Source organism: Electrona antarctica, assembly GCF_951216825.1.
Source record: "Electrona antarctica genome assembly, chromosome: 8".
Taxonomy (NCBI): Eukaryota; Metazoa; Chordata; class Actinopteri; order Myctophiformes; family Myctophidae; genus Electrona; species Electrona antarctica.
In genome coordinates this window covers 34,775,131-34,792,474 of record NC_136789.1, presented here as the reverse complement: position 1 = coordinate 34,792,474, position 17,344 = coordinate 34,775,131, and the positions used below count along the sequence as shown (strand labels likewise).

Genomic DNA, 17,344 nt, shown 5'->3' with positions numbered 1-17,344 from the left:
AGGTAATACAACTATACATACATCTGTAGTCCCTGAGCAGGCTCTGTTACAAGAGGTAATACAACTATACATACATCTGTAGTCCCTGAGCAGGCTCTGTTACAAGAGGTAATACAATACTATACATACACAAACATACAATCCAAAAACAAGTAAACATAGTACAGGGGACAGAACTATTACGGAGAAATGTCATTGTCACGAAGTGACACCAGTGACAAATGGAGCTGATAATTACTGGTTTGGCCCGGGGTTATTTAATCCATTCCATTATAGCGGCCAGTCGATTTACAAACACGGACCACTTTTACGGACGGACCGGATGTTGTTGTGAATGTGTGTGTAGCAGCTAACAATAGCCACACCACTCTAGAGTCGATCGACAACAACGGGAGGTAAGAATAAATCTATCGCGACTAGCGACTGGACAGCGGATGGCCGTCTAACACAGGATCTTTTTTTATAATTAGACGGGATGATTTAGATTGCGAGTTATTAACTTTTTAAGATTGTCGTTGTCGCTCCCAGGCTGTGGAGCGATGCGATCCGTTTTCATATCAATAAACTTCGTCTTTTGGATCAAACTTTGTCTTTGGCGTCGGGCGTTACTAATAGAAAGGACAAAGAACTTCGTTTCTGGGTGATGGGGGTGTTACATTTGAAGGTCAAATAGTTGGAGGTCTCTCTTACTTCTGTAGGGAGACTGTTCTAATGATGCAAGGCTCTAACAGAGAAGACTGTTTTACCAAACAGGGGCGAGGCGAGGCTTCCCTCACCATCCTCTCCCCAAATTCCTGTCAGAAGCCGTTGACAGAAGCCGTTGACAGTCGGGCTGATTTCACCCTTCTGCAACGAGCGTGGCCTGGCAGTCAGACAGTCAGACAGTCAGTCCTACCTTGGTCTCCTCTATCTGGACGATGGTGGCCTGGCAGTCAGACAGGCTGTCGTTGATGTAGTCCACGTTGGCGTTGAGGACCTCGATGTCCTCGTTCATCTCCGTCACCAGGCGGTCGTCGGCGTCGGGGCCGCAGCCGTCCGCCATGAGCACCTCCCGCTTGCGCAACAGCGCCTCCTGCTGCACGGACAGCTCCTCGCGCTTCTACACTCGTTATTACACGGTGCGCGCACGGGTGCAGCACGCACGCACGCACACAGACACGCGCACACACACACACACACACACACACACACGGAAACAAACAATGGTGAACAATGTGTGAATTACATGTCAAAACTATCAGCGGTTCATTTTTACATTTTAGCGTTGCATTCTGAAAATAGCCGATCAAGGCTCACCAAAATATATTTTTTGTCGACTAAATCAACTGTCGATTTAGTTTATGTTATTTAGTCGACTGAAACTAGACTAAAACAAAAAAAATTCAGATGACTAAAATATGTTCAAAAGACTATGACTAAAACTAAACTATTTCACAATCTGTACCTTGATGAGGCGGTCCATGTCGGCCTCCACGTTGGAGATGGTCATGCGCTGCATGACTATGTCCAGGATGCGGCGCTCCAGAGTCTGCCACTTCTGGCGGGCAGACTTGGTGAAGCTGGCGCCTCTGAAGCCCGCTGCCATGACGCCCAGGGCCGGCTTACGCTGCAGCTTCCTCCTCCTGAGGAGCAGACACGCAAACACGCCATGCACACACACACACACACACACACACACACACACACACACACACACACACACACACACACACACACACACACACACACACACACACACACACACACACACACACACACACACACACACACACACACACACACACACACACACACACACACACACACACGTTGTTTATTCAAACTTTTGGGGGGGGAATTCTTTATTTGGGGGGGCAATTCTTGTTTATTCAAACTTTTTGGGGGGCAATTCTTTTTTTGGGGGGGCAATTCATATATACTCTAAGAGAGAGACACACACACACACACACACACACACACACACACACACACACACACACACACACACACACACACACACACACACACACACACACACACACACACACACACACACACACACACAGAGAGAGAGAGAGCGCCGCCTCACCCGATGACCCTGGTGCCGTCCATGCTGCCCTCGCTCTCCGAGGCCAGGTACCCTCCCCCTCCTCCGTGGTGGGGGGAGGGGGAGGAGCTGTGCTTGTTGTTCCACTGCCTCACCATGCCGCTGACGCTCCGCCCGGACTCCGGCTCCGAGCTGCTGGCCGTGGTGGTGGTGCTGGACGACACCGTGCTGGACAGCTCCGAAACCCCGGAGTCCGTCGTCGTCCCCAACCCCGTGGGAGTGTGAGGCCCCCCGTGGTTCCAGCGGGCCCCCCCTGGCGCCGGCTGCACGCGGCCCGCCACGCGCTCCGACATGGGCTTGGCCATGCGCCGCAGCGCCGTCACCTCCTGGGACTTCCTGCGCAGAACCAGATCCTGCTGCCGCTTCTGGGTCTCCAGGGAGCGGATCTGGTACTGAGGAGGAGAGAGGAACACAGACTGGTGTAAAGACCTGGTACTGAGGAGGAGAGAGGAACACAGACTGGTGTAAAGATCTGGTTCTGAGGAGGAGAGAGGAACACAGACTGGTGTAAAGACCTGGTTCTGAGGAGGAGAGAGGAACACAGACTGGTGTAAAGACCTGGTACTGAGGAGGAGAGAGGAACACAGACAGGTGTAAAGACCTGGTACTGAGGAGGAGAGAGGAACACAGACTGGTGTAAAGACCTGGTACTGAGGAGGAGAGAGGAACACAGACTGGTGTAAAGACCTGGTACTGAGGAGGAGAGAGGAACACAGACTGGTGTAAAGATCTGGTTCTGAGGAGGAGAGAGGAACACAGACTGGTGTAAAGACCTGGTTCTGTTGGAGGAGAGAGGAACACAGACTGGTGTAAAGATCTGGTTCTGAGGAGGAGAGAGGAACACAGACTGGTGTAAAGACCTGGTTCTGAGGAGGAGAGAGGAACACAGACTGGTGTAAAGACCTGGTTCTGAGGAGGAGAGAGGAACACAGACTGGTGTAAAGACCTGGTACTGAGGAGGAGAGAGGAACACAGACTGGTGTAAAGACTTGGTTCTGAGGAGGAGAGAGGAACACAGACTGGTGTAAAGACCTGGTACTGAGGAGGAGAGAGGAACACAGACTGGTGTAAAGACCTGGTTCTGTTGGAGGAGAGAGGAACACAGACTGGTGTAAAGACCTGGTTCTGAGGAGGAGAGAGGAACACAGACTGGTGTAAAGACCTGGTTCTGTTGGAGGAGAGAGGAACACAGACTGGTGTAAAGACCTGGTACTGAGGAGGAGAGAGGAACACAGACTGGTGTAAAGACCTGGTTCTGTTGGAGGAGAGAGGAACACAGACTGGTGTAAAGACCTGGTTCTGTTGGAGGAGAGAGGAACACAGACTGGTGTAAAGATCTGGTACTGAGGAGGAGAGAGGAACACAGACTGGTGTAAAGATCTGGTTCTGTTGGAGGAGAGAGGAACACAGACTGGTGTAAAGATCTGGTTCTGTTGGAGGAGAGAGGAACACAGACTGGTGTAAAGACCTGGTACTGAGGAGGAGAGAGGAACACAGACTGGTGTAAAGATCTGGTACTGAGGAGGAGAGAGGAACACAGACTGGTGTAAAGACCTGGTACTGAGGAGGAGAGAGGAACACAGACTGGTGTAAAGACCTGGTACTGAGGAGGAGAGAGGAACACAGACTGGTGTAAAGACCTGGTTCTGAGGAGGAGAGAGGAACACAGACTGGTGTAAAGACCTGGTTCTGTTGGAGGAGAGAGGAACACAGACTGGTGTAAAGATCTGGTACTGAGGAGGAGAGAGGAACACAGACTGGTGTAAAGACCTGGTACTGAGGAGGAGAGAGGAACACAGACTGGTGTAAAGACCTGGTTCTGTTGGAGGAGAGAGGAACACAGACTGGTGTAAAGACCTGGTTCTGAACAGAGTGGGACACAAACTGGTGTAAAGAAACGTTCCATGCCGCGGTTAAATTTAGGCCTGATAAAAGAAACGTTCGCTCTGAAAGAATATATATTCAAAGATTTGTGGCGCATTTTTACGATTTTTCTAAAATAGCAGACCTACACGCTGCACGGACAGCTCCTCACGCTTCTACACTCGTTATTACAGGGTGCAGCACGCACGCACGCACACAGACACGCACACACACACACACACACACACACACACACAGAAACAAACAATGGTGAACAATGTGTGAATTACATGTCAAAACTATCAGCGGTTCATTTTTACATTTTAGCGTTGCATTCTGAAAATAGCCGATCAAGGCTCACCAAAACATATTTTTTTGTCGACTAAATTTAGGCCTGATGTCAAAATAAAAAAAACGTTCGCTCTGAAAGAATATATATTCAAAGATTTGTGGCGCATTTTTACGATTTTTCTAAAATAGCAGACCTACACGCTACACGACCTACAAGCTCGTAGCGCGCCACTCGGTGGCGCGCTATGAGCTTGTAGATCTGCTATTTTTCAATAGCTAAAGTATAACATAATGCTTAGTTAAAACACCAAAAGGGGTTCCCGCCCAGAACGGGTTAAAGTCATGTTTAGTCGTTTCCCACGACACGCGTTTCAGCCGGAAGCCCTTATTTTGAAGCTGATTTGGTGAACCTATAAGTATTCATCTTTCATTTCTGGGGCAGCCGCTTTTATCAGAAGCGCCAATACAGCACCGTGAGGTCGCGGGGATGTTTAATTCGAGCTCCCAAAACATCAATGTTCTGTATGATCACCTCCATCTGAGCTTCAACTCCGTGAAAAACGCTGCTAAAGACATAGTCTGGACGGAGGGAAAATATAACGACGTCACAACACGGAAGCAAAGCGTTGCTGGGCGACACTTTAAACTAATAGCTCGTTCAATGTCGTCCTAGGCTTTTAATAGGTGATTTTAATAAGTGACTGACTTTAACCCTTTCAGCACTAGCATTTATTGAAAAATTAGGATCTAATTCACGCCAGCATTTTTTCCAGTCAAGCTCTTATTTTCTACCGGAAGTAGCTTATCCTAGGACGCTCGACAGAGCCGAGACAGGCCTTGTTTAAATGTGAATCCAAACCGGGGCACTGGAACGCTCCACAGCGCCGGCTCTGTGCCGTCAAAGAAACGCCGTTTTGACCAAAAATGCCATCTGGGACAAGGAATAGGAGATACAGGCGATTGAAAGAAACAGATAGAATGGATTATTATGGCGACGACGATCTAAGAAGGACGACCCAGTGCTGTGCTAACAACACAGCTAGCTAACCGGCTAACGTAAGTAGCATTATGGCTCGATCCATCGAATGCACTATAAAAGCACAATTGCCATTAATCAACGGCAATGGCGCTGAAAGTATTAATAAATGTCGTTTTGCGTGCGTGCGTGTGCATGTGTGTGTGTGTGTGTGTGTGTGTGTGTGTGTGTGTGTGTGTAAATGGTAAATGGTAAATGGTGCATTTATATAGCGCCTTTATCCAAGGCGCTTTACATAGATTGTGCATTACATTCACCCATTCACACACACATTCATACACCGATTGCGGCGGAAGCCATGCAAGGTACCAACCAGCACATCGGGAGCAATTTGGGGTTCAGTGTCTTGCCCAAGGACACTTCGACATGTAGCCAGGAGGAGCCGGGATTCGAACCGCCGACCCATGGATCATTGGACGACCTGCTCTACCTCTTGAGCCACAGTCGCCCCTGTGTGTGACCTCTGACCTCTTGGCGGCGCTGCTCCTTCCTCAGCTGGGCGATCTCGCGGCTCCTCTTCATCTCCACCATCCTCCTCCTCTGCTGCTCCTCCTTCATCTGCTTCATCAGCGCCACCTGGTGGGGAGTGGGGGGGACCACACAGCTGTACTGTTTGTAACGGCCCACACGCAGAGACACCTACCCAGTCTCAGCCCAACGTGGTGAAATACACGCCTAGAAAACGCCGTACATAACACTGACATCCTCCCCATAGACGGAGGGGCGCCGTCTCTACCCAACTTGCTTTTTGTGTTTTCTAGGCGTGTATGTGTATGTACGGAATTGCAATTTCGTGCTACTTAGCCATATTTGTGGTGAGATGGGGTTGGACACACGCGCACACACACACACGCACACGCACACGCACACACACAGTATACCTTGGCCTTCTTCATGTCGTTGACCTCGGCCTGCAGTTTCTTCAGCTCGCGTTCGTAGCGGCTCTGGTTCTTGACGAGGCGCGTGTGCTCCTTCTGAGCCACCTGCAGCTTCATCAGGTCTCGGTTCATCTCCTTCAGGCGACGCTCGTACTCCTGTCTGACGCGGCTGGCCTTCTCCTCCGTGTAGTTCTCCATGGACACTGTAGGGGGCAGGGGGGGGCTCACCGTTAGCATTAGCATCCTGGAACTACATTACCCATGTCTATCTCTTCTGTGTAGTTCTCCATGGACACTGTGAACATGTCAGTACACTGTTAGCATATAGCATCCTGGTGGAACTACATTACCCATGTCTATCTCCTCTGTGTATTTCTCCATGGACACTGTGAACATGTCAGTACACTGTTAGCATATAGCATCCTGGTGGAACTACATTACCCATGTTCATCTCCTCTGTGTAGTTCTCCATGGATACTGTGAACGTGTCAGTACACTGTTAGCATAGCATCCTAGTAGAACTGCATTACCCATGTTGTTCATCTCTGTGTAGTTCTCCATAGACACTGTGAACGTGTCAGTACACTGTTAGCATAGCATCCTAGTAGAACTACATTACCCATGTCTATCTCCTCTGTGTAGTTCTCCATATAGACACTGTGAACATTTCTGTGCAACACGCAGTCCATCTGTTGTACTAGTACTCACTGAGGTTAACTTGTGATCAACGCTATACCTAACGGTGGCGCTGTTGTACTATACTACTCACTGAGGTTGTGATCACCACTACCTAAAGGTGGCGCTGTTGTACTACTCACTGAGGTTGTGATCACCACTATCTAACGGTGGCGCTGTTGTACTACTCACTGGGGTTGTGATCACCACTACCTAAAGGTGGCGCTGTTGTACTCACTGAGGTTGTGCAGCACGCGGTCCCTCTACTACTCACTGAGGTTGTGCAGCACGCGGTCCCTCTACTACTCACTGAGGTTGTGCAGCACGCGGTCCCTCTACTACTCACTGAGGTTGTGCAGCACGCGGTCCCTCTACTACTCACTGAGGTTGTGCAGCACGCGGTCCCTCTACTACTCACTGAGGTTGTGCAGCACGCGGTCCCTCTACTACTCACTGAGGTTGTGATCACCACTACCTAAAGGTGGCGCTGTTGTACTACTCACTGAGGTTGTGATCACCACTATCTAACGGTGGCGCTGTTGTACTACTCACTGGGGTTGTGATCACCACTACCTAAAGGTGGCGCTGTTGTACTCACTGAGGTTGTGCAGCACGCGGTCCCTCTACTACTCACTGAGGTTGTGCAGCACGCGGTCCCTCTACTACTCACTGAGGTTGTGCAGCACGCGGTCCCTCTACTACTCACTGAGGTTGTGCAGCACGCGGTCCCTCTACTACTCACTGAGGTTGTGCAGCACGCGGTCCCTCTACTACTCACTGAGGTTGTGCAGCACGCGGTCCCTCTACTACTCACTGAGGTTGTGCAGCACGCGGTCCCTCTACTACTCACTGAGGTTGTGCAGCACGCGGTCCCTCTACTACTAACTGAGGTTGTGCAGCACGCGGCCCCTCTACTACTCACTGAGGTTGTGCAGCACGCGGTCCCTCTACTACTCACTGAGGTTGTGCAGCACGCGGTCCCTCTACTACTCACTGAGGTTGTGCAGCACGCGGTCCCTCTACTACTCACTGAGGTTGTGCAGCACGCGGTCCCTCTACTACTCACTGAGGTTGTGCAGCACGCGGTCCCTCTACTACTCACTGAGGTTGTGCAGCACGCGGTCCCTCTACTACTCACTGAGGTTGTGCAGCACGCGGTCCCTCTACTACTCACTGAGGTTGTGATCACCACTACCTAAAGGTGGCGCTGTTGTACTCACTGAGGTTGTGCAGCACGCGGTCCCTCTCCATCTGCGTGTCTCGTATCTTGTTCTGCAGCAGGACCAGCTTCTCCTCGTACTGCAGCTTCAGCATCAGGAGCCTCCGCTGGGAGTTCTCCAGCTCCTCGATCAGCTTCTGCTTGATCTCGATCTCACACGTCAGGTCGGCCAGGTCAGCCTGGAAGTCCGCTGGAGAGGAGGACGGGAAGGAGGAGGGACGAGGAGGAGGTGGAGGAGGAGAGGAGGAGGAAGAGGGAGGAGGAGGGGAAGGAGGGGGAGGAAGAGGAGGAGGAGGAGGGGAAGGAGGAGGTCAAAGTCAAAGTCATACGATTTGTCACACACGTTACCGCAGTGAAATTTGTTCTCCGCATTTGACCCATCTCTTGGAGATGCAGCTCACCGCAGCCAAGGAGCGGTGAGCTGCAGCCAAGGAGCGGTGAGCTGCAGCCAAGGAGCGGTGAGCTGCAGCCAAGGAGCGGTGAGCTGCAGCCAAGGAGCGGTGAGCTGCAGCCAAGGAGTGGTGAGCTGCAGCCAAGGAGCGGTGAGCTGCAGCCAAGGAGCGGTGAGCTGCAGCCAAGGAGCGGTGAGCTGCAGCCAAGGAGCGGTGAGCTGCAGCCAAGGAGTGGTGAGCTGCAGCCAAGGAGTGGTGAGCTGCAGCCAAGGAGCGGTGAGCTGCAGCCAAGGAGCGGTGAGCTGCAGCCAAGGAGTGGTGAGCTGCAGCCAAGGAGCGGTGAGCTGCAGCCAAGGAGTGGTGAGCTGCAGCCATGCATCATTAGCTTGGGAATCATTTGATTAGTTGATTTGACCCCCCAATCCAACCCTTTGATGCTGAGTGTCAAGCAGGGAGGCATTGGGTCCCATTTTTACAGCCTTTGGTATGACCCGGCCGGGGATCGAACCCCCGACCTCCCAGTTTCAGGGCGGACACTCTAACCACAAGGCCACCATCTGGTTAGAGTCCGAGGAGCACAATCAGTCAGGGATGGATGGATCACACAGAGGGAGTTTTTAAACGCATTATAAAAACCTGGAACGCATCTGTGACACCTTATAGCTTTTAACCACTTTTAACAATTATTTTAAACTTTAGCTGTTGAACAATAGCAGATATACAAGCTTCAAACTTTATTTTACCCTACATGATAGATTCATGGAAAACACCCGTCCTTGTTTCTGGTGACTCATATTTTAATTGTCCTTCTAATACGTGAGGTGTTTTTTTCAATAACGTTTTTTCTTTTCTTTATTTTTAGATTTTTGTATGGATCCTTTCATTGGCTAAATTGTAAAATGACCCATATTAAGAACCGAGTGGAATAGTAAGAGAGTGGCGACACTAGCGTTGACTCCCATTGTTAACACTCCCATCGCCCAGGACGAAGTTCTTTGTCCTTTCTATTAGTAACGCCCGTCGCCCAGGACGAAGTATTGTCCAAAAGACGAAGATTATTGATATGAGAACGGATCGCATGGCTCTATAGCCCAGGCGCGCCTGCTGGGCAATCCTCGGTGACGCGCAAGAGTGAGACGTCATCGAAAAACTCCCTCCCCTGTTTAGCTGATGAAAACGAAAATCTTAAAACGTTCATAACTCGCGATCTAAATCATCCCGTCTTTTTATGAAAAAAGATCCTGTGTTAGACGGCGCTCCGCAGTCCAGTCGCTAGTCTCGATAGATTTATTCTTGTCTCCCATTGTTGTCGATCGACTCTAGAGTGGTGTGGCTATTGTTAGCTGCTACACACACAGCAACAACTTCCGCCGGTCCGTCCGGAAAAGGGGTCTGTGTTTATAAATCGAATGGGCGCATTAATGTAATGGATTAAATAACCCCGGGCAATTAAAGTGTTTTAACAATGGAATGCGGAAGTGCTCAATCTATCTCAATGGGATAGTTCCAATGTTTGGAACTATAGCCCATAGCACCCGCTTTGTCTCAATGGGATAGTTCCAATGTTTGGAACTATAGCCCATAGCACCCGCTTTGCGGTGAGATCAAAGCGTGTTACCACTCTCTTACTATTCCACTCGGAAGAAGGAGAAGAAGAAGCAGAAGAAGAAGCAGAAGAAGAAGAAGAAGAAGAAGAAGAAGCAGAAGAAGAAGCAGAAGAAGCAGAAGAAGCAGAAGAAGTAGAAGAAGAAGAAGAAGAAGAAGCAGAAGAAGCAGTAGAAGAAGCAGAAGAAGGAGAAGAAGAAGAAGAAGAAGAAGGAGAAGAAGAAGAAGCAGTAGAAGAAGCAGTAGAAGAAGCAGTAGAAGAAGCAGAAGAAGAAGCAGTAGAAGAAGCAGAAGAAGAAGAAGCAGAAGAAGAAGAAGCAGAAGAAGAAGGAGAAGAAGAAGAAGAAGCAGTAGAAGAAGAAGAAGAAGAAGAAGAAGAAGAAGAAGAAGAAGAAGAAGAAGAAGAAGAAGAAGAAGAAGAAGAAGAAGAAGAAGAAGAAGAAGAAGAAGAAGAAGAAGAAGAAGAAGAAGAAGAAGAAGCAGAAGCAGAAGAAGAAGCAGAAGAAGAAGCAGAAGAAGAAGAAGAAGCAGAAGAAGAAGAAGAAGCAGAAGAAGAAGAAGAAGAAGAAGAAGAAGAAGCAGAAGAAGAAGCAGAAGAAGCAGAAGAAGCAGAAGAAGAAGAAGAAGAAGAAGAAGAAGAAGAAGAAGAAGGAGAAGGAGAAGAAGAAGAAGAAGAAGAAGGAGAAGAAGAAGCAGAAGAAGAAGAAGCTAACCTTTCTCGTCCGAGTCGGAGTCTGAATCCACCAGACTCTCGTCACTGTCAAACTCCTCTTCATCACGTCCCTCCTCTTCGTCCTCACCCTCCTCATCCTCCTCGCAGCCACTCTCCTCTCGCAGCGGAGACATCACGTCCTACACACACACACACACACACACACACACACACACACACACACACACACACACACACACACACACACACACACACACACACACACACACACACACATAATTGATAACAGGGTCACAACATTTTCGTGCAGTACCTCGGTGTAACTAGCCTGGGGTCCACCTATGCTTTCTATGGCATAGGCAGCTCCCGGCAGGATCCGCCGGGAGAATCTAGACGCAGCTGCGCGACATGAGACTAATTAATTAGAGAGACAGAGAGAGAGAGAGAGAGAGAGAGAGAGAGAGAGAGAGAGAGAGAGAGAGAGAGGAGTGTGTGTGTGTGCGTCAATTTAAACCCCTTTTGGTGTTTTAACTAAGCATTATGTTATACTTTAGGTATTGAAAAATAGCAGATCTACAAGCTCATAGCGCGGCACCGAGTGGCGCGCTTGTAGGTCTGCTATTTTTGAAAAATCTTGAAAATACGGCACAAATCTTTTAATATATATTCTTTCAGAAGACTTTTTTCTTATTTCGACGTCAGGCCTAAATGAAGGTGCAGACGATCAGAAATCAGCAGAGTGTGATCGGTGTTTGCGCTACTCTATGCCGAATTCTCCCTGGAAATAAAAACGGCTGGGTTTCCGAGGCTGCGGTGTAGTTGATAACAGGGTCACAGCATTTATTCCGTGCAGTACCTCGGTGTAATTGATAACAGGGTCATAACATCTCGTGCAGTACCTCGGTGTAATTGTCGTCCGAATCGACCTCTCCGTTCTCTCCGTTCTGCCCCGCCTCCCCGTTGTGTCCGATGTCGCCGTTCTCGGGAGAGGTCAGCTTCACGCGTTTCTTCAGGCCCTTCTCCAGCTCTGGACTGGAAACACAACACAAACATACGTACATAAATGGTGCATTTATATAGCGCCTTTATCCAAGGCACTTTACATAGATTGTGCATTACATTCACCCATTCACACACCTTTACATAGATTGTGCATTACATTCACCCATTCACACACCTTTACATAGATTGTGCATTACATTCACCCATTCACACACCTTTACACAGATTGTGCATTACATTCACCCATTCACACACACATTCATACACCGATTGCGGCGGAACCAGCACGTCGGGAGCAATGTGGGGTTCAGTGTCTTGCCCAAGGACACTTCGACATGTAGACAGGAGGAGCCGGGATTCGAACCGCCGACCCATGGATCATTGGACGACCTGCTCTAACTCCTGAGCCACAGTCGCCCTATGAACAAGGAAACACAACACACACACACATCACACTATGAACCAGTGGTCGTATCGTGTCGTGTCGCGTCGTGTCGCTTTGATTCATACAAATAAAAAATATGATCGACCGAGATTTCGTGTGTTTGGCAAATAATGTGTTAAAGTGCACACAAACGCACACACACGCATACACACACACTCAAGAGAACAAGTGCCTCATCAGTCTGTCAGCCCCGGTCTGGCCCATTAAAGTTGAACCAGCATGTTAGCCTGTGTGTGTGTGCGACCGTGTCTCTCTTACACAACCCGCTGACCAAGTCAATTACAAGTGTTTGTGAGGTCCATGCCAGCATTAGTGCGCACACACACACACACACACACACACACACACACACACACACACACACACACACACACACACACACACACACACACACACACACACACACACACACACACACACACACACACACACACACACACACACACACACACACACACACACACACACACACACACACACACCTGCTGGATGCGGTCCTCTCCTCAGACACCTCCCTGCCCCTAAAGCTCTTATCCACTCGTGTTATTCCTTTTAATCTAGTGGGGAGAAGCAGTGCATGTGCGTGCGTGCGTGCACGATGACGACGTGGCATCATCGGTTAGAGAAAGATGGGTATGTGTTACAGTGTTGATTTTGACAGCAAATATTGATTTTTAGTTTCATAAGATTTTGGTTGATTTAGTCGACTGAAATGTATTTTGGTCCTTGATGCCGTCGTAATGGCTGATTTTACACTCGCTGAAAATAGCAGATTTACAAGTTCACAGCGCGTCGCAGGCAGCATGCAACCAAGTGTGAAATTACTTGTGTCTTTTACCTATTTATACTGGATCTCTAGTCCCTTCCTAACATTTTAGTCTAGTTTTTAATTTGCTGACAAAATTGTCAATATACTGTATTTAGTCTTGGTTTTTAGTCATCATAGCTTAGTTTTCAATTAGTCTCCATTTAGTTTTCGTCAGTGAAAAAAGGTAGTCGGCGGACATTTATTTTTTTTGCCATAGTATATTAGTCGACGAAATCAACAGGATGCGATGCGGCGGTGTGTGTCACACGGGGCAGTCGTAGACGTACATGGCCCGGTCCTCTCCGACAGAGAGGATCCGGGAGCCCGTGCTGTTGTACCCGACGCTCCACACCTGGTCCTGATGCTGGGAGAAGGTGTCGGCGCACGTCCTGGTCGCCACGTCCCACACCTTCACGCTCTTGTCCGCCGAGCCCGAGACCAGGTGCTCTCCGTCGGGCGAGAAGGCCACGCTCAGGACCCAGAAGGCGTGGCCGCTTAGCGCGCCCGCCAGGCCGCCGTGCTTGGCGTCGTACATCTTGGCCAGGCCGTCGTCCGAGGCCGTGACGAGGACGCGTGAGTCGGGTGAGAAGGCCAGCGAGCGCACGGGCTTGGCGTGAGCCTCCAGCGTGTGCAGGAGCTTCCCCGTCGGCACGTCGAACAGCGTGACCGTGCCGTCGATGGCGCCGCTGGCCAGGTACCTCCCGTCAGGACTGTAGGCGACGGCCATGACGAAACCCCTCCCTCCTCCTCCTCCTCCTCGGGTGTCCAGCGAGTACTCCTTCTCGCCGCTTGCCGCCGCGAACACGTTGACCTTTCCGCGGTGGCTGCCGGCCGCCAGGTGCCGGCCGTCCGGGGAGAAGGCCAGGGTCCAGGCGTCCGTGGGGCTGGCGTCCACCGCCCACACCTCGGCACCGCCCGCCTCCAGGTCCCAGAGGCGGAGCTGGGCGTCCAGGGAGCTGGAGGCGGCCAGCCGGCCGTCGGGGCTGACGTCCACGGAGACCACGCCCAGCTGGTGCCCCTCCAGGGTCCAGCGGAGCTCCAGGTTGTTGTCGCCTTCGGACCAGGTCCACACTCTGACCGTGTCGTCCAGAGAGCCTGTGACGATGGACTCGGAGGAGGCGCTCGTCTTTCCCCACGCCGCCGTCCAGATGGCGTCATCGTGGGCGGCCTCCTGCTTGAACAGAACGCTGTACTGGGTGGTCATCGTTTATGTCGGTCTGGGATGCGGGTCGTAAAGGTGAAGCCTCCTTTATCCTGGTATAAACTCTACACGTGTTCACGTCCTCTTATAGATGGGTCAGCCTGACCCCCGTCAGGAGATGACCAGTGACGTCATCCGTGCCCAAATATGGAGAATCCCCATGAAGCCCCTTTAATTGACTCGCGCAAAAGAAAATACTGCCTCTTATTAATGAATGGCTCTGAAAGAGTCTAGCCGATGACATCATCCATGGCCAAATTTGGAGGATGGAATGGACCCGAAGACATCCATTATACATTTTGAGAAGCAGAGAGCAGGAAACTCATGAGGCCGCACAGAAGTTAAATGGTCAAAAAGTATAGTATAGAGTATAGTATAGAGTATAGAGTATAGTATACTTACAATATAATCACATACAGTTATCGAATTGTGTTGTAGATTAAACTTCTTCATAGATTTAGCTTCAGTGCATGTTAATTGGATGCATGTCAATGCGTATTCTCACAAATTTAACCACGGAAACCGCAAATACTTACACTAGTAAACTTGACCGTTCACTCTGTATACCTCTTTGACCGTTCACTCTGTATACCTCTTTGACCGTTCACTCTGTATACCTCTTTGACCGTTCACTCTGTATACCTCTTTGACCGTTCACTCTGTATACCTCTTTGACCGTTCACTCTGTATACCTCTTTGACCGTTCACTCTGTATACCTCTTTGACCGTTCACTCTGTATACCTCTTTGACCGTTCACTCTGTATACCTCTTTGACCGTTCACTCTGTATACCTCTTTGACCGTTCACTCTGTATACCTCTTTGACCGTTCACTCTGTATACCTCTTTGCCGAAAATAGACAATCTGCAATTTTTGGCTCAAGTTCTGCTCAGAATAGGGATGCTAGGGAAGGGGTTCCCAAACTGTTTTAGCCCAGGTACCCCTTGGGCCCAGGTACCCCTTGGGGGGAAGAATCTGTTCCAGGTACCCCTTGGGGGGAAGAATCTGTTCCAGGTACCCCTTGGGGGGAAGAATCTGTTCCAGGTACCCCTTGGGGGGAAGAATCTGTTCCAGGTACCCCTTGGGGGGAAGAATCTGTTCCAGGTACCCCTTGGGGGGAAGAATCTGTTCCAGGTACCCCTTGGGGGGAAGAATCTGTTCCAGGTACCCCTTGGGGGGAAGAATCTGTTCCAGGTACCCCTTGGGGGGAAGAATCTGTTCCAGGTACCCCTTGGGCCCAGGTACCCCTTGGGGGGAAGAATCTGTTCCAGGTACCCCTTGGGGGGAAGAATCTTTTCCAGGTACCCCTTGGGGGGAAGAATCTGTTCCAGGTACCTCCTCATCCTCGCAACACCGATGAGCATGTTTGCAACCTTACATTTAGATGCCATATTGGAACTATTCGTATTAAAACTTTTCAATCAAAGTCACAACACATTTATTTAAGATGCTATCTTAGAATAGATGTAGACCTATTTGACGGTGCAGAGACATAATTGCCTTCCTTGATGCATCAGCTGGTCACAGTCACAGACCCTCAGCAGCACTCTAACTGAACTCTAACTGAAAGTGACTGCATGGAGTCTGTTTCATTTCTATCCAATCCTATCACACAAAGATCCGCGCAGCCCTGCAGTAACTCTGAGAACCCCCTTAAGGGGCCCCGGACCCCCGTGTTGAAGACCCCCTAAATGACCGCTACCTCCATTGGCTCCCGGTCGCTGCCCGCACAGAATACAAAACTCTGATGCTGGCATTCAAATGTAAGTCTGATCGAACCCTATACAATCCATCCCGCTCGCTCAGATCAGCCGACGCAGGGAAGCTGGAAGTACCCTCACTAAAAACACCAGGACAACAACGCTCCACATGTCCCAAACTCTTCTCTCTTCTGGCTCCAAAACTATGGAATGAACTTCCAATTGCAGTCAGAACTGCAGACTCACTCCCAATCTAAACTATGGAATGCACTTCCCATTACAGTCAGAACTGCAGCCTCACTCCCAATCTAAACTATGGAATGCACTTCCCATTACAATCAGAACTGCAGACTCACTCCCAATCTAAACTATGGAATGCACTTCCCATTACAGTCAGAACTGCAGCCTCACTCCCAATCTAAACTATGGAATGCACTTCCCATCACAATCAGAACTGCAGCCTCACTCCCAATCTAAACTATGGAATGCACTTCCCATTACAATCAGAACTGTAGCCTCACTCCCAATCTAAACTATGGAATGCACTTCTCATCACAATCAGAACTGCAGCCTCACTCCCAATCTTCCGCCGTAGTCTGAAAACCCACCTCTTCAGACTCCATCATGGCCCGTAGCACTTGCCCTAGCCCCTACGACCGTACAGGCTCAACTTTTGTAACTTAGATATCATTTTATGTAGTCTTAGATATTGCATTTTATGTAGACTTTAACACACAATAGTATATATGCATAGTTTCATTATATAGATGTTCCTCTGTTACGTTCTTAGCTTACGGGGGGGTCCCGAGAACAACATTTCACAACAACAATTACAGATAATTCTGGGGCTCCAGAATGACATTTCTTTTCAGAAAACTGTCATGATCTAGAAGACATTTTGTAGAATCATCCTCAGGTCAAAATGGGGTAAATGCCTACCTGAGCCTCCTCTGTCTCCTCTCCTTCTTCTTAAGCCTCTCGATGTCCAGCTTGGCGCGGCGGATCACGTCCGTCATCTCCGCCTCCATGGACCCCCGGGGGGCGGGGTTAGAGGGGGAGGAATCCAGCAGGGCGTGGCCACCGGGGGCGGGGCTAAGAGTCGCGGCGGCGGCGGAGGCCGAGGAGGAGGAGGAGGTGAACGTGGAGCGAGAGGAGAGCCGGGACAGATGGCGCCGCAGAGACTCGTTCATGGCTTCGCTCTCCAGGAGTTTGGACCTGAAGGAGGAGGAGATGGACGATGGTTATACTGAGGAGGAGGAGGAGGAGGAGGAGGAGGAGGAGGAGGAGGAGGAGATGGACGATGGTTATACTGGGCTGGGGTTGCTTTTGGCAGCACATTTTGATTTTAGTTTTAGTCATAGTCTCTCTTGAAGTTTATTTAGTTTTAGTCACATTTTAGTCACCTGGAATGTTTTAGTGTTAGTCTAGTTTTAGTCGACTAAACCTACAGTTGATTTAGTCGACTAAAAT

The 17,344-nt window shown here is 49.8% G+C and overlaps 2 protein-coding genes across 3 annotated transcripts in view; both read right to left on the bottom strand.

The window, feature by feature from the left end:
- kif21b (kinesin family member 21B) overlaps nt 1-17,344 on the bottom strand; it is a 169,399-nt gene that overhangs the window by 61,757 nt on the left and 90,298 nt on the right. For both annotated transcript variants that reach the window (XM_079507108.1, XM_079507109.1), the window contains exons 12-19: nt 11,618-11,750; nt 10,759-10,897; nt 8,050-8,238; nt 6,158-6,357; nt 5,745-5,852; nt 2,069-2,478; nt 1,445-1,622; nt 896-1,099 (exon numbers count right to left, since the gene is read on the bottom strand). In XM_079507108.1, coding sequence (XP_079363234.1) covers nt 896-1,099; nt 1,445-1,622; nt 2,069-2,478; nt 5,745-5,852; nt 6,158-6,357; nt 8,050-8,238; nt 10,759-10,897; nt 11,618-11,750 — 1,561 coding nt within the window. The remainder of the gene's footprint in view (nt 1-895; nt 1,100-1,444; nt 1,623-2,068; nt 2,479-5,744; nt 5,853-6,157; nt 6,358-8,049; nt 8,239-10,758; nt 10,898-11,617; nt 11,751-17,344) is intronic.
- Nucleotides 13,236-14,177, bottom strand: LOC306927395 (uncharacterized protein; the record flags this gene model as incomplete). The annotated part of the gene is made up of 1 exon (XM_079507111.1): nt 13,236-14,177. The coding sequence occupies one exon, from the start codon at nt 14,175-14,177 to the stop codon at nt 13,236-13,238; it is 942 nt and encodes a 313-aa protein (XP_079363237.1).